At 39.9% G+C, this 18,436-nt stretch overlaps 1 protein-coding gene across 1 annotated transcript; it reads right to left on the bottom strand.

Moving 5' to 3' along the window:
• Positions 1–12,731: 12,731 nt before the first annotated feature.
• Positions 12,732–17,811, bottom strand: LOC110917186 (FBD-associated F-box protein At5g22730). The gene is made up of 3 exons (XM_022161781.2): positions 16,611–17,811; positions 13,511–13,675; positions 12,732–13,207 (listed from the first exon to the last, which is right to left on the bottom strand). Exons 1-3 carry the CDS (start codon positions 17,697–17,699, stop codon positions 12,941–12,943), a joined length of 1,521 nt encoding a protein of 506 aa, XP_022017473.1. The 5' UTR covers positions 17,700–17,811; the 3' UTR covers positions 12,732–12,940.
• Positions 17,812–18,436: the final 625 nt, after the last annotated feature.

The following is an 18,436-nucleotide window of genomic DNA, read 5'->3' as shown; positions in this document are numbered from 1 at the left end:
CTTAACTAAGAAAGGTTAAGCATACTTACTGAAGTCCTATGCGAGTTCCAAGAAATCTTATATCATCACCACCTTCACAAGTTCCTTTCACCTCCCTCAAGCTCACTCTCTCTCTCCCTCTCGGCTACATACATCCGCCACCACCACCATCACCTCAACATTCACTCCTTTGATCCATTTTCAAGTCCAAAACAAGTGATAGAAGGAACCTTGTGAAGCTTGGAGCTTGGAGTCTTGAAGAAACATCACCCCTTGCATTCTCACGCCATTTTCATCATCATTTCTTGTTCACAAGTTCATTCCTAGCCCTTGTGCTAGTTGTAAGTCTTCGATTTAACTCTTGAATCACTTCTAAGTTGATTGTTCGAAACATTGTTGTTTGAAGTTTAAAATAAGAACACAAAGAGAAAATGAACAAGGAACCTAAACATGAACTTATATAATGATAAAATCTGGTTGGATTATGTTTGTATAAGCATGCATGTTGTTTGATCATTGATTTCTCGATAAACCCGTTGTTAGAACAATTGTTGACGCGTTTTAGTAACATTTACACTCTAAAAAGCATGCTGATTAGTATTTTCAGCCAACTTCAACAGGCTATAACTGGATCATTATAAATCGAAAAACTGATTTTCTAAAGCCTAAAATATGTATTTTCGAAAAATGGATCAAATGGCACTGGAATCGTAATTTTTCGAGGTCGTTTACTATTTTTAAAGGACTATTTTTGGACAGCAGCTCAAGCTGTGTTTTTACTGCAGAAAAAGTGTGTTGTATTCGGAGTCATAACTTAAAAACTGAGTAGAAACAGCTCATGGAATTTTTACTGTAGATGGTCACTGTTGTCACGTTGATCCTCCAACTGGAATTTCGTCGATCGAACTTACGATTAATTTTTAGTGAATTATTCCGTAGACTGCAATCAGAAAGTGACAAATCTGATTGCAGTCCGGTAAATGAATTTCTATAAAATATTGGTAATGAACTGGACCCCGATATTTTTTACACAATAAAATTTGGACCATATATGACCTTCTGTAAAAATTTGGGAATTTTTGGAATGAGTTAACTATTTTATTAAATTGCTCGAAAACAGTCCAGTTCTGATTAATAAAGCTGAAATGACATAAGTAGTATATTGCATGAATAATTGTCGGGTTGGTTATGTGAGAACGATCTAACGGGATATTTGTTAAAGAAAATGATATGCTATTTAGCATGGACACCTCTATTTTCAAAGGAGACTATGGCGAAATTTTCCGAAAATCCTAACACTTAGTAAATATTTTCTGGACAAATGTTTACTAGTATATTTTAGACCATGTTTCTCACTAACACTTAGTAAATATTTTCTAGACAAATGTTTACTAGTATATTTTAGACCATGTTTCTTAAACATAAACCTCGCCATAATTTCTGTAACAAAATACAAAGTACCGGAGTTTGGTTTCATACATGAATATGGTTAAGTATATATTCTCAAAAAGGGACTTAGAAATATATTTCTGATAGGGGTGAGCAAATTAACCACCATAACCGATAACCGAACCATAACCGACATAACCGAACCACTAATAACCGATAACCAATATAACCATTGGTTATGGTTATGAAACTTTGTATAACCGCTCAATCGGTTATGGTTATGGTTATGAAGCTTTGGTTAACCGAATATAACCGAAACCGAACCGAAGTTGTGATGTTAACTTTATATAATAGATTTGTGTTTTACAAAACCATATAGAGGGTTTTTACTAAGATAAAAGTATGTTAGTAACAAAATGATCTTGATGTAGATGTCATTTATTTTGATAAAGAACTAAGGTGTTATGGCCATAATTGTTTTTGTTAGAGAATTACCTTATTAAAAAGAACTCTAAATCGGTAGTTTAACCAAAAAGTTTAGTCTTCGTTATCTTATAAAATAGGCTCAAGCTAAGTTCAAATCATGCACAACCCTATTTATTTCAAACCTTGCTTGGTTACTTCGTCGAAATTAACCAAAATCGAACCATAACCGACTTCATAACCGATTAACCATAACCGAAGTTTGGTTATGGTTACCAAAACTCCATAACCGAACTAGCGGTTATGGTTATGGTTAATAGTAAAAACCGACCCATGCACACCCCTAATTTCCGATACGAGCATACATGTGTAAAATATCCCATCCTTGGGAAGGAAACGCGTATATAAGATACTTTAGAAGTATTGATACTAGAATATGGAACGGACAAATATTCCAACACGACATATGATTAAGCTGAAATATTAATTATTTTGGCAAATAATTATCACTCGAAATAATATAAGAAACGTAACTCAAAACATTAAACTATAAGCCAAGGCACGGCCCGTTCGTCTAATAGGCATTAGTACGTTGTAGGTTGTCGTGTAGCGGACAGAGTTTGAGATACGATTCAAGACGCACTATTGTGAGTTCATGTCCCCCTTTTCTCTTAACTATTTTTAGTTTTATACTTCGGGGGTGGAATACATGTTACAATTTATTACAGACATTTATACATGGTATGGTTAGCTTAAGGAGGGTTTTTACTACACGATCAAGTGAGTGGTGGGCATGACACTTAAGGCCATTAATCCTCATTGTAGGACCACGGGGCATGAGTGATAGATCTATTTGGGTGTAGCGAGCCCACACCCATGAGGCCGGGGCGGCCCATAGTGGTGACTATGTCTTCATACCGGAGACAAATTTGCTAGGTTTGAGTCTTCCTTCATCATTTCACATATACTATTGGCTTTTCAACCCAATGGTGATCAGTTGTTCCTTATTGCTACATACCAGGGACTATTTTACATACAGACATACTAAACGGTTTATACACACAGACTTATACATGAACTCGCTCAACTTTTTGTTGACTTTTCAAACTACATGTATTTCAGGGAATTAATTGGATCTGGCAAGTGATGCATGTTAGCTGCGTACTAAATAAGGATGTCATCCAGAGTCGTAGGTTTGGGAAGTGTAACTCCTTCCTGGACGGGTTGCATGTCTCAAATTCTCATGTTGTTGGTAGTCTTTTGTTGAGTCTGATGAACTCACTTTAAACAGTGTCATGGTTTGTATTATGTTTTGGGATTTATGTTTTAAGACAATATGTTATGCATTTTTCTAAACTATTTTAATGGATGAACATCACGTATTTTTATTATATAGCATTGTTGTGATTTTTGCTATGGTATTAAGAAGTCACACCAAATAAATCCACGCTTCCGCAAAAGCCAGGGTGTGACAGCTTGGTATCAGAGCCTCGATCATAGCGAACTAGGATTCATTCTCGAGTCTAGACTATGATCACTAGGGCTCTCACGAAAACGCTTTCAAACACTTTTACATTGCATACACTAAATGTCCAGATCCAGGGAACAAACGTTTTTACAAACAAAATGCACAAATACACATTTCAAAGGCTATGTATATAATTCAGTCTTAGAGACTGAGGGAGTTCAGTCTTAGAGGCTGAGGGAGTTCAGCCTTAGAGGCTGGGGAAAATTTGAGTCTTAGAGACTGGGAAAGTTTGGTCTTAGAGGCCAGGGAGTTAGTCTTAGAGACTGAGAGGTTTGGTCTTAGAGGCCAGGGAGTTAGTCTTAGAGACTGGGAGTTAGTCTGAGAGACTAGGGAATTCAGTCTAAGAGATTGGGTGGGATAGTCTGGGAAGACTAGGATGCATACATGATTACATTGCTATTTGTTTACATGCTTATCTGATTTATGTGCATATGTTGTGGCTGTGTTACAGACACCATGGCATCTTCTGACAGTGGAGTGTCCAACACGATCGACCCTATGGCCATTACCTCGGATGAAGAGATAGCCACAGACCCGGAGGTTTATACCTCAGACACCACGAGCACCGATGAAGACGATTTTCAGCCTTTTGCCCTACCAGTCTTCGGAGACGACTTGCCCTTAGCTGATGGTCCACAGGGAGAGGATCTACCCCTTGTCCCGATCCCTGCCCCTCTCCCATTTGCAGCAGTTCCTTTAGAGGAACAGCCTCTCGACGCGTTACCCGATGGCGACATCGATCTACTCATCGAGGGTCCCCCGGAGGGAGACCAGGATGGCGGGGCCTCGATGGAGGACGATGTTCCGCTTGCTGATATCCCAGATGTTGACCCCGTTGTTCCTATGGTTGAGATTCCTACTGATGATGCCCTTGTTGTACCACCTGTCGAGGCTCCCATTATGGAGGCCTTACCTGATCCGTCCGTTTCTTACCCGCTTGAGTCAGCATCATCCACCACTATTCACGCCCAGGACGTTCAGCACTACTCCGCAGACACCAATTCGGACATGGCGATGTCTGCTGCACCCGTTATTTTCCATGACTTTGACCCAAAGCCTGAGGTCGAGTTTATACCTGTTGAGCCTGCTCCAGCTGATCAAGAGTTGCACCAGAGCCTGTTTTCGCTCCCGACCCTGTTCCTGATGATGCACCAGTCGTTGCACCACCTGTCACGGATGCACCCATCGTTGCACCGACTGCACACACGGCTTTTACTTCTGCAGCACCGGCGGGCGAGCCATTCTTGTGGTCTTCGCCCAATGTTATGCCCTTATCAGACCCATACCACCCTTTCCATGTGGGATATACCACGGACGATATACTCATATCCTTGCAGTTACAGCAGGATGCATTGAGTCGACGCGTCCAGGCGCTGGAGAGGATTCCACGTCCTACCCCTTGTCGTTGCCAGTCACCCTTTGCTACACCAACAGCTCCTCTCGGACTGCACCCTGATTCTGACGTCCATTTCCTCACCAGTGACCAGCAGATTGCTTACCTCATACGCGTTGTCCAGGCTCTCGAGGAGGATTTGACGCATTTGCGCAGATTAGTTCTCATTCCTCCACCACCTCCTCCACCATCAGCTTAGGGGTATTAGGGGTATTAGGGGCATTAGGGATTCCAGATCTCCTACAGACAGGCTACTCTTGGTGAAAAGACAGCGAGCGAGACATGATTATGAAGACTTTTTGAGACCACGTTTTTTACTTTTGATTTATTTGTTATTGTACTTGGACAAGGGTGATGTAGCTCTTAGTCTATTTTGACATATGATACACTTGTAAAACTGTATTGGTGGTTTTATTTCATGCAAAGCTTAATCGCAGCTTTCCCAATTGTAGCATTGTTGTGATTGTTGCTATGGTATTAAGAAGTCACACCAAATAAATCCACGCTTCCGCAAAAGCCAGGGTGTGACACGAATCACCTAAAAATAAACAAACAAGATTAGTTCAATTACTATCAAACAACTTGATCGGATGAACCAGTAATAACCCGAATGGATGGGCTTATGCTGTCCGACCAGATTACTTTTGTTGTCCGACCGGATAGAAATTATGTTGTTCGACCGGATAACTAATACTGTTCGACCGGATAGCTAAGTTGTCCGAACGAATGGAATTGATGCTGTCCGACCGGATAGCTTTATCACATTGACTTTCAACAATGAACTACAATCTCTCATGCAACCTTCTCACATGCATTGTATTGAAATTTGTAAACACTGGCCGACAAGATTGATATTTATCAATTTCTGATTGGAACTCACTATTATTGAGTAAAGAATCTAATTGATGCAATCAATGAAACAATTAAGTTTTATCAAAGGTAATGGCCGACACCCATATTTTTTTTTTTTGAAAGGCCAACGAAATTTATTAAAACTTCTGGTTAACCCACTGTTAAATCAGAAGGATTCACCAAATTATACACCATAGACCATACAATTCATACACCAAATACATTTTATAACCTCACACTTATTAAATCAAAATGGCACCAATTCTCCCAGGTGAGACTAAGGGCGTTTGCTCTACTCTTTAGCCACATGTACCCAAGCATTTTTATCTCTTCTTTCATCCTTGTCAAATTCGCTTGTTTGCCATTGAAGGTAGCTTCGTTCCGCGTCCTCCATATTACCCAAACTACGGTTTGAATCACCAGAGATATTACCTTCCGCCACTTAACGGATCCTCTATTTTGATTTTGGATGATTGCAAGATCCTTCAATTCCAAAATATAAATAGACTTTAGCCTACACCAGTGAGACACTAAGTCCCATATCTGCTCCGTTACGCGACACGAACCGAAGAGGTGCAAGGTTGATTCTTCCGCCTCATTACATAGTTTACACCAAGTGTTTTGCACCATGACGTTTCTTCTTGCTAGGGCCGCAACCGTAGGAACTTTATCTTGTATAACCCTCCATAATAGGAAATTTACCTTAACTGGAGCCCAATTATTCCATACATTCTCTATACCCAGATCTGAACATGCTTGTTTATGAAGCAAATTTCTGATACTTCTGACTGAAAAAGAACCAGAATCATCCCCAACCCAGACCCACTTATCCTTCCCATGCCCAAAACCGAAGGCCTGCAGCGCTGCCACCAAGCAGCCGAGCTCTGTTAATTCCGTATCAGACGTTGGAGACCTGGTCCAAGAGGTTACAAGTTCCGCTGCATCTGCTTCAATGTTGACTCGATCCTTCAGCAATACATTTTTTTGCTCTCAAGTTGGTACAGAGAAGTGAACCTATCACAAAGTGGCTCATCAAAAAGCCACCTTTCTTTCCAGAAAAATACATCTTTATCCTGCCCCGGATGTACACGAAATAAGGCCTCCAAGTTTACTCCCACATCCCCAAAGTCAACCGATAAGTTGTAGATTTGCTTCCAAGGACCTGGCAGCGACAATTTTACCGGGATAAAACTCCACGTCCTCGAGTTGTTGTGCACACCCCATACTACTTTCCTCCATAAACTGCCCCTATCTACCTTGAACCTCCACCACCATTTGGATAGCATGGCCAAGTTTGCCAACCGAAGCGACCCGAACCCCATTCCTCCTAAATCCTTCGGTGTCGTTATACTCTTCCACGAAGCCCATTTCATTTTGTCTTTATCCGGAGTCGAACCCCATAAAAAGTCTCCACGTAACTTTTCTAACTTTTTAATAACCCCAACTGGTGCTTTATATAATGAAAAATAATATGTTGGGAGCGCATTTAGAACGGACCGGACCAAAGTAATTCGGCCACCAAAGGATAACGTATTTGCCCTCCACATTGATAGCCTTTTTTTGAAGATTTCCACAACCGGATCCCAGTTTTTAACTAGATTCATGTTTGCCCCTACTTGGAGTCCCAAATATTTAAACGGAAAAACCCCTCTCACACACCCCATCACATTCGCCATAATCTGTACATGTGTGTCCTCCACCCCCACCCCATAGAGACTGCTTTTTTTCAGATTTACCCGAAGCCCCGTAGTGAGGTAAAAGCATCTAAGAAGACGTTTCAAGTTCACCACATTTTGATACAACCACTCACCCATAAAAATCACGTCATCAGCATAGAGGAAGTGTGACAAAGGAGGCCCATTTGAAGAGATAGTCAAACCTTGAAAAATTCCTTCCGTGCAAGCTTTCTTCATAACTGGACGCTTCCATGGCGAGCACGAACAGGAAAGGAGACAACGGATCACCTTGCCGCAATCCCCTCGAACATGAAAACTCTTGAGTCGGGGAGCCATTGACAAGAACCGATGCCCGCGCCGATGTCACTATTGCCATAATCCAATTTCGCCACTTCGGGAAAATTCATTTGAGAAAGTATCGAGCTAATAAACTCCCAACTTAGCGAATCATAAGCTTTCTCAATGTCTACTTTAAAAATCATAGCTTCCTTTTTATTTCTTTTCAACCAAGGAATTAATTCATTCAAAATGATTACCCCGTCAAGGATGCTCCTATTGGCCAAAAAAGCTGTTTGTTCCTCTGACACTAACTTCTGTACGACCGGCTTCAACCTATTAACGAGCACTTTCGATATGATTTTATTTACACACCCAATTAGGCTAATAGGGTGGTAATCATGAAGTCCTCCCGCATCGGAGCGTTTTGGTATAAGTGCCAAAAAGGAGGACATGCACCCAATATTCAAATTTTCCTTAGAAAAAAAATATTCAAATAGACTTACAAAATTCCCTTGTAATGCACCCCAAAACTTCTTAATAAAATTCAGGTTGATACCATCCGGACCCGGGGGCCGGTCGCCCTCGCATTCCCAAATTGCGGTCTTAATCTCCAACGAGGTAAACGGGCTAACCAACATAGACGCGTCATCGTTCGTCAAGGTAGAAAGAAACGGGCAACTTAGGCTAGGACGTGTAACAATGGGCTCGACAAATTTTTCAGCAAAAAATGAGTAAACATGATCCTTAACCAATGGAGGCGACGTAACCCAAACCCCATCAGTATGCAGACCATGGATTCTATTGTTGCTTGTATTGGCGTTCACTATCCCGTGGAAGTACTTCGTGTTCTCGTCACCTTCTTTTGCCCACCTCACACGCGACTTTTGTTTAATGTCCATAGCCTTTAATTTATCCATCTCCATGATATAACTTCGACAGTTTGCCTTATCTTCAATTTCACCTTCATTAAGATTCCTTTGCTCGGCCGACACCTCTAGTTCCTCCAATCTTTTTAACTTGCTATTATACGTGCCATTCATTTCAGATTTTTTAACCTGTACCCATTCTTTCAGTCTCCGCTTAATCCATTTCAGCTTCACATCTATCGCCAAATCAGCCGGACCTTCAAAATAAAATGATGACAAAAGTTGCTCAACATACTCAACGGCCCCGGGAATTTCGAACCATGAGTTGAATAACCGTGACGGGGTTTTTCCATAGTCCATATGAACCGTCGACATAATGATAGGGCAGTGGTCGGAAACCAAGTTTGAAAGCGCTATCACCGATGCCAAAGGCCATTTATCCATAAAATCCCGGCTAACTAAAAAACGGTCCAGTTTACTCATTTTTTCCCCGTTATCGGATCTATATGTGTAGCGCCTCCCCCCCCCCCCCCCCAATTTGGTACTCCACAAGATCCGCATCTTCAATAAACTGATTAAAAAATAGTGCATTAAGACCAATAAATTCAGAGTTTAACCTTTCGTCTGGCGTTCTAACATCATTAAAGTCTCCGAGGAAGACCCACATCCCAGCTAAAGAGTTCCGGAGCTGAACCAATTATGCCCACAGTCTGCGTCTTTCAATCGGATCATTCTGGGCGTAAACATTTACAATGTTTACGGGTTCCCCCGACATCCGTATCTTCCCGATCACTACCAAAAAATTCCGATTTTTTCTAACCCCCATTCTATCGAAGACCATAGGATCCCAAATAGACAGAATACCCCCTGAGCGTCCTACTGCCTCTACAGCTTCAAACTCTAGCACAGTTCTCCCCCAAAATTGATTTACCAAAAACTTAATATTACCTTGCATCTTTGTTTCCTGGATTCCTACAAAGTGCGCACCGTGAGTTGTCTTCAATCCTTTAACCCACTCTACCTTTCTCGAGTCCCTGACTCCCCGTAAGTTTACCGATAGATAATTCATTGGGGACCCGCTTGACCACCTTCACCCTCAATTAATATCTCCATCTGATTGTGAGCTGATTCCAAATTGAAACCCACTTTAGATCCCAACTTTATTGTCTCGTCAGCCTCTTTTGAGCTCCCGCTAGTGTCATTTGCCTCACGCTGTGTAACCGGAGAAATATTGGGAAAGTCGTCATCTTGTCGACCATGCTGAACGACTCCGTCGTCTTCTACCGCCGGTGGGGTTACCTCTCCACGGTGGTTGTGCATTGTAGCTACTGGGTTTTGATCTATTTGGTCACTTAGAGAATCAGACGCTGGATTGTTTAGGTTAAAAGGAACCCCGCCCCCACTAGACATATTAAAAATGTAGGCCCAGTTGTCTTCACCTCCCAATCCATGTGCTATTGGGCTCCTATTACTTCTTGCCCTCTTCCTGGATCTACCTTCATGGCCCAAGCCCAAACCTTTGCTACAACCCATATTAAAAGGGTTTTTGTTACCGCCGTTATGATTTCCCACTAGGTGGGACCTATTTTCATGCACATGTGCAGCTGTCCTTGGGGACTGTGACTCATACTCCATTGGCTCATTGTTCCCATGCAGACCTTTCGGTTCCCCATGCAAATCCCCGCCGACCGCCTCTTCGTTATTCTCCGGAAGATCATCCGTCTCCTTCTCCGGTTGAGTTTCCGACGAAGTTTCTGGCCGGAGTTCGCCTTCTTCCACTTCCCCGTTGAGATAATGTAAAGCAACACCAAGGGTTTCATCACTAACTTCCGACACCCAAACCTTAAAAGATCTATCCTCCCAACTGACAGTGACTTCTTCGTCGATTCTTCTCCCAGATAGAGTAAGGATTCCACACTTGGATTCATGATTTACTGGGGTTGACCATGAAAAATCGGACCCGCTTATAACCCTCCCGAACAGGCCAGCGACCTGATTAAATAATTCTTCCTCTCTAAATAATAGCGGTGCCCCTGAAATACGAATCCATGCTACGCGGTCGTACTCGAACTCCTGGCCTTCCCACAGAGTTGCATAAGAGAATATGCTTTTCCACATCTCCTCTTTGTGTCTGATAAACTCCAAAGCAGACTTTTTATCTTTGAATACTACCAGAAACTTCAGTCCACCAATGTAGCTAATTGCATTATCCCTATACCCACCCTCATCCATAGTCCTCCTTATCACCCTTATCACCCTTATCACCTCCAAATTTTTTGCTTCCACAATGATTGATCTCATTATACAGTGGTCTGGGTACATCGCTAACTTACCCTTATATTCCATCTTCTTCCCACCATTTCCTTCCATTCTTTGTCCCGTCGGCCCAGTCACCTTCTCCCGATAAGAAACACCCACCTCCGTAAAAGCCTGATTAAAAAATTTTTTGGGTTCAGTTTGAGGCTTCGGCCATACCGGAACATACTTTGTAACCGGTTCTTTCTGATTGAACCTTTTGTTGAATTTGTCAAACTTCGCTGGAAAAACATTCAACCTTGCTTCGTAAATGGTCACCTTATTCATGCCCTCGAGCACCTGTTCCATGTTCGTAACCCCTTCTAGCCGAACGAAACCAAAAAAATTCCCTCTTGCATCCCTTTTTCTTGCGACGTAAGCATCCTTCACCACCCCGTGCGGTAAGAACGCTCTCCATAGCAGAGATTTTGACACTCCCCCGGAAGATTTCCGACGTAAAAAGTTGTGGTAGGCTTAGATCGGTTGTCTTCGTATCCTCTCTGTTTCCGGTAACTCATATTCCTTCCCCCAAAACAACTCATTAGTCCAATACAATTTAACAGTTAGACACCCATATTAATAGTTTCACATGCAAATGCTTTGAAAATTTAAAGTTTCATGGGATGTACTGACATATTGTCATGATCTAAAATGAATATTATTGGACCTTTAATCTGTATGTTAGGTTGATGACGTTAATGAATCTGATATACAATCAATTGCATCACATGCATACTGAATACAAATAATGACTTGACAGAGTTTCAATCAAAGATGACTCGGGTGACAAAGTTGCAACTCGCTCGGATAAGAACACTAGACTCGGATTGCCGTCCGACCGAGTGGTAATCCGGTCGGATAGGTCAACAAGTCAGCACTAAATGAAATGAAATGATGACACTTGAGTCGGATGGTTATCCGGTCGGATTGCCATCCGACTGGTGAACTTCAACAGCAAAAGTCAACACTTAATGAATTGAAAAGAGTGGCAACTAGAGTCGGATGGTCATCCGGTCGGATTGCCATCCGACCGGTCAACATCAAGAACAATAGTAACAGCAACAGTTTGCATATTCACAATTTTTTTCGTACACAAAAAATCAAATTTCTCAAAAATTGCTTCTAATTAAGATCTGAAAATTTGTAGGCTTGAAGATCAAGTGTTTTCGCATATAATATCCAAATTTTAGCCGATTTTATCCGTAAAAACCTGTTTAATTTTGCAATTTTCAGTTATGATCGTTAAGAGATGAGAAGATGAAGAAATTGATCGAATCTGATGCGATTTTTTATCTGAATCTCATGATTTCTCGAGCGAAATTGTGTGTTTGATCCGTGCAATCGAGCTCCTGCTCTGATACCACTTGTTAGGATCGGTTTTCGACTCCCGAAACGATTGCGAACCAAACGTGTGGCGTGCGGAATCCGTACACGAACGTGACCGAACACACGAGAACATAATATAACTGTGATTCTATTAACAGATCTGAAATCGTACAAAGCACCTGAATCACGTGGAGCACTTTCTCTCTCTAGCTTCTCTCTCTAGATCCTAAGCTCTAAAGCTCCAAAATGATAAGTTGCAAAAGTCCTAAACCTAACACCTTAGGTTCCTATTTATAGGCCAAGGGATATAAGGATGGTTTCCTTATTTACAATAATGCCACCTTGCCTTTACTAACAAGATATTACAATAAAAGGCTTGTTATCTTCAGTTTCTCGATACGGCTCGTATTGACGGAGACGATAGACATTAATGCACCAACATGACCAAACCTCAGAGACCATTTTGGCAGTTTACTCTAAAACGAAAAATTACAACAATACTAAATTAATTAGCAGTGACATGTGTTACCTCAATAACGAGTTAAAAACTGAATTATTAATTTGATAATAACTAGTAAATTTTCTCGCACAGTAAAGACCTGAATTGTTTCTGAACATAAAAATAAGTACAAAAACGTATTATATATGGTCTACCAAAACCCGTTTCACAGACTCTTTGAATTCATTCCTTTTAGAATTTGTCAGGGGCGTTTGGTTCACAGGAATTCAATGGAATTTAAGAGAATTGGAATTTGAATTCCATCTCTTAAGATGTTTGGTTCACATAATTTAGAAGGTTCGAATTACAAAGGTAAGGACAAAGTTTTGCCTAGAGAAGATTCCAAGTAAGAACTTAGTTATCTTGATGTAACCATGAACTAGCACCAAAATGGGCAAGTTGAGTAACATGCAACACTTACAATTTATAGAAAACCTAGTCTTTTAGAAGAGTAATCAGTTTGACAGTTGAAGAAGCCATGTCAAACTTCAACACTTCCTTCATAATCTCCATTGACTTTTCATGGTAGTTGACTTTGCCACGCCAACTGAAAACCATTTCTTCCAACTCATTTCCATTTTCCAGTAAGAAACGAGCCATGTCTAGTTTCTGTTGTTCTCCATTGAACTCAAGAAACTCGACCCTTTTCAAATGATGAGTCAAGACCTCATCTAACTTCCATACTTCCGGCCAAAAAATCTCCTAGATCATCAAACGAGAGCATAAGTTGAGGGGCCAAAACCCACAATAAAATTAGAATTTTAAAAAATGTATTCATCTACTATGCTATAACTCAAGTTGTCAAGTTTTTTTCACCAAAAAGATAGTTTGTTTCAAGGGCAGTAGGGCACTATCAACCCAATTATGTGAAAGCAGGTCAATATAGCTAATTATTTGATGATAACGGGTTAAGTGAATCAGAAATGATACACAAGCAGTATGCATCACCGTAATGATACACAAACAGTATTATTATATGGGAATGGGATGAGAAAAAAATTGTACCTCTTCAATAATCAAATGGAAAGACTCCAGAATGGGAGAACATCTGAGGATCCGGATGACTACATTCATGGTGTAGTCATCAATTGTTGTGGATATCTCTAACGTCTTCAGATTGGGAAGAGACTTCGCGAAAACTCCGTTAGAATCACGTGCAGTACTAATGGCCTATGATAATGACAGTAGAAATAAAGTTCAGAAATAATTATTGTTGGTGTGTAACTGTAGGTTGGAAATACAATAAATAGGCATGTAGGCAAGCTGATATAGATTTAATGAAAACCAATTATCTACAAGCTGAAGAATAACATCGACCTGATTATAGATTTGTAACTTGTACATTTTACTGATTAAATATCACACATTAAGGATTGTGCACATAGTACTTTCAGATATCTCCATCAAGTATATCTTTTGATACTAAATAAGTAATTGCATCCTTTAAAGTACCATGTTTAGAAAGGCAACCTACATGGAATACACATATAACAAGTTTACTCCATGGCATCCAACTAAGAAAAACTGCAAAGTTAACTTAACAACTGATGTTATAAATTTAGTCCACAAGATACCAGTGTTTCATTGGTAATGTAGAGTACTTTAATCGTTAATAGTCAAAGACAAGTATCAAAACTGTATATAAGGCAATTACACAAACATGAGAAAACAAGTATAAGCATCTCGAAGTTTGGTAACAAAATTAGAATTCAAAATCTGGTGGCAAGTTATAGTCTTGTAGATATTACTAAAATACTAATTTTATATCTTACAGCTAATGTTCTAATCTTAAGTTGCATAGAGCCTTCTATTCGTTGGTTCAGACCCCACTCAAGTCACACTCAATACACTCACAAAATATGAAATATGTATACGCGAATATGCAAACGGAGGAAGCTTCTATATTCGATTTGAAAGATGGGTACGTAATAAATGCTAATACTACTCCTGTTTATATTAAATACAAAAAAAACATGCTAAATAAACTGACTAGTTGCTGAATTTTAGAGCTACTCCAACGATGCCCCACTCACACGATCAGGTGCAACATGATATTCTAAATTTTTTGCATAACTAGGTGACCTGAAGAAACAAAGAGTGATTCTAGGTGGCTTTTGGATATGAGAGTACTTATAGGTAAGTCGTTGTTTGAAAGAATGATGTTTAGCACAACCACCTACAAAAAGTGCAAGAACCTGTCAATATTCTGCAACACTCCCTTTATCCCTGAACATCGCTGTTTCATATCCATACTTTCAGAATGCCGCTGATTGAAAGAGATACATTAGAGAATGTTGCTGATTCATGTAAATACATTGCAGAATGTCGCTGTTTCGAATTAATACTTTGCCGAATGTCGCTGATTGAAAAAGAAACTTAGAATGTCGCTGATTGAAACTGATAATTATATAAACGTCGCTGTTTTCTTTCAATATGTTCATAAATGTAGCTGTTTGTATTTAATACATTAGATAATGTCGCTGTTTTCTTTCAATATGTTCATAAATGTAGCTGTTTGTATTTAATACATTAGATAATGTCGCTGTTTTCTTTCAATATGTTCGAAATACTACACAAGTCACTTGCAGGAAATTCTGCTGTGATCCGAACCACCTAGGGGTGTAAACGAGCAGAGCCGAGCCCAGTCGGGCTCGGGCTCGTCATGTTTTTATGAAGCTCGAGCTCGGCTCGGTTCGAGCCTACTTATTTGAGCTCGAGCTCAGCTCGCGAGTTAAACACAAAGCTCGAGCTCGGCTCGAGCTATTTTATGAACAACCTCAAACAAGCTAAAAGCTCGGCTTGAGCTTGCTTTAATATCACTTAAACAAGCCAAAGCTCCGCTCGCCAATGTTATCATCATTATTATTATATTATATATAAAAAGGTAAAATATTGTTTAGGCTTGGGCTCGATAACTGAACAGGCTCTATTACAGGCTTGAGCTCAGGCTTGGGCTCGATAAAGCTCGGCTCGTTCGAGCTTTAACCGAGTCGATAACGAGTAGCTCTCGAGCCTCTAGGCTTGTTTACACCCCTAGAACCACCTAAAGATAAAAGAACATGTCATATAGTTGCTCTTCCAAGTACGGTCACCAATAGGTACCCGCAATTTTAAAGCTAAGAAAAACATCGTGTTGAAACAAAACGATCCGGTTTTTGCTATCATGTGAGGTATTCCTGCAAAATATTTAGCAAAATGTCTACATACTATTAATTCAAACATTGTAAATACTAACACCTCTCTCAAAACATCACGTGGGTTCACATGGCTTTAAAGCCTACAAGAGACTTTATATTAACTTCTCCTGTCGACTTAAAACGGCATTTTATTATCAGAAAGCGAAGTTGTTGTAATGTATATATATCAACAAGCGACATTTTAGAACATATGGAAACACATCAACGAACTTTAATATGTAATATAACAAAACAGCGATATTTATTAACATATTTTATTTACATAAATCAGCGACATTTATGAACATGTAACGAAACAGCGACTTTTATTTACATATGGGACCTAATCAGCGACTTTAAATAACTTATAGATATGAATCAGCGACATTCGGCAAGGTATTAATTCGAAACAGTGACATTGATTAATGTATTAAAATGCATCAGCGACATTCTGAAAGTATGGATATGAAACAGCCATGTTCAGGGACAAAGGGAATGTTGCAGAATATTGACAAGTGCTTGCACTTTTTGTTGGTGGTTGTGCTAAACATCATTCTTTCAAACAGCGACTTACCTATAAGTACTCTCATATCCAAACACTTTTTGTTTCTTCAGGTCACCTAGTTATGCAAAAAAATTTAAATATTCTCCTCCATGCAACTTTCAGTTCCCACGTACTACTAAGTACCCGTCAAAACAAACATCATATTGATAACTTATCCATAGGATCACTGACCCGTAAACGAACCCGATTAATCCAACACTATTCCCTGGTCCTCTGTGGTGTTTTGTTTAATTTGCCGGGCCGGTCATGGTTTATGTAAGTTTTTAATCTATTGTGGCCGTTCAAAAAATTCTTAAGCAATTAACCTTGCTTATTGCATATAGATAACGAAAACAACTCACATAAAAAGAATATATATATCTACCTGAATGAAAAAAAGGTTGAGAGACAAAGATTCCACATGAGAAACTCCTGCAAACAACTGACATGTGTTGGCACCATATGATTCAAATGTTATCTCTTTATGTGCCCTACCATCAGGGTAAATCACAGCTTTTTTCAGGGAGTCTAGGTTTTCAATTAAAAGTTCATCCGCCGAGTGACCTGCATACTCCAAAAACACCAGTTTTGGGCAAAAAACATGAAGGTAGACACACAAGACATAGTTTTCAGACGAACCACCATAACCAAACCTTTCGGTATAAGTACCAATATTCCGATTATGAACTCTCAGAGTCTTGAGATTTAGGCATGAAATACAAACATCTTCATCTACATCTACATCTTCATATTCATCTGAGTATGAGAGAGGATCTTCATACGAGTATGAGAAGCAGTCAATCAAACTCAAATCCTCAAGCAATGGGCAGCTTCTAAGAAACGGTTGTACCGAATCAACATCCATTAAGTGAACACGGTTGAGTTGAAGAACCCTAAGTGCCGGAAAACCAGTGATAGTAGGCAACCTTAGATGAACACTGTTGAGTTGAAGAACCCTAAGTGCCGGAAAACCAGTGACAGTAGGCAACCTTAGAGTAGATGTAAAAGACAAAGACAACCTTAATACCTCCAATGAATCGCATGTTACCAGAATAGGAGGCAACCTGATAACCTGATCATCATCAACCCTAGGGCTAAAAGACAAGTCAAGCAATTTTACTTTTCGAATAATGGCGTCGCGAATCCACCGCCATACAGTCGACATATCGTAGTGATTTTCACAACGTAAACGAAAACTATCCAAATCTACGCTTCGGTCCAACAAAAGTCGATCCACAAACTCTTTGAATTCACTCTCGTTGAAATTTGTTAGTTTTCGAGTACAATCTGCGTCTCGAGACGGAATTGAAGCCCACAAATACCTCCATCGTTTCGACAAAACGCTTGTTCTAACTGCTTCTTCGGTGGTTGGAAGGCCTGAAAGGATCAACTGGAGAACATGATCCGGCAGGTTGCTGATCATATCTACTCCCTTCTGGCGTTTTGATGCTTTGTTTCGCTTGAATTTCTTCATGCTTCTTCTTCTTCTGTTGATTTGGTTAGCTTCGATGAAATCGCCAGAGCCGTTGAGAATCCTAAAAACTTCCAGGGCTTGGGCGAGTGCCTTATAAAAGTTCGACCTATGTTTGCGCAATGCACTGCCACCCCTTTGATTTGTTATTTTATTGACTATAAAATTATAATTTAAATGTGGTAAATGGTAAATGAGTTTATAGTTAAAAGATGATTTAAATGTATATTATCTTGATATAATATAAAACATATTTATATACTCTTAAAACTAAATGTCGATGGACATCACATCAGTCTACCGAATTTACACTACCTAAATATTGATAATTGAAAGCTCATAGTAAAACTCAATAGTATTAGAGTGGTTTGTAGTTTTGTTTGTCATCTTGCTGAGTCTCTGCTCCCGATTTCGATTCTGAATGTCTTCGTTTTATGCTCTTTTTGTCAGTAGTATTGATATGCACAAAATACAACATATAAATCATTAAAATGAGGTATAAAAACAACCATTGTTTAGTACTAATGTTGGGAAAAGTGTGTTTCTTTGTTTGCTTTTGATTTTTAGGATTAAAAGAGCTTAAACGGACAAAAGGAACAAATTAACGTCGAAAACCAACATAAATACGAAGAAAAGAAGTTGGCACACTATACCGACCCTCCAAGCTTCACCCCAAAGACAAAATAACAAGACCAGAAGCCAAGCACGGGGCCTACTACGTTGGGCCAGGTCATGAATAC

This window comes from Helianthus annuus, chromosome 4, assembly GCF_002127325.2.
Source record: "Helianthus annuus cultivar XRQ/B chromosome 4, HanXRQr2.0-SUNRISE, whole genome shotgun sequence".
Classification (NCBI taxonomy): Eukaryota; Viridiplantae; Streptophyta; class Magnoliopsida; order Asterales; family Asteraceae; genus Helianthus; species Helianthus annuus.
The sequence above is the reverse complement of the archived record's forward strand: the minus strand, read 5'-3'. Positions and strand labels throughout refer to the sequence as shown.

Coding starts and splice junctions, on each gene's coding strand:
- LOC110917186 (XM_022161781.2), bottom strand. CDS start 17,699: ATGAAGAAATTCAAGCGAAACAAAGCATCAAAACGCCAGAAGGGAGTA. Junction 13,676..16,610: donor TCAACCTTTTTTTCATTCAG/GTAGATATATAT, acceptor TCATTATCATAG/GCCATTAGTACTGCACGTGA. Junction 13,208..13,510: donor TCCATTTGATTATTGAAGAG/GTACAATTTTTT, acceptor TTGATGATCTAG/GAGATTTTTTGGCCGGAAGT.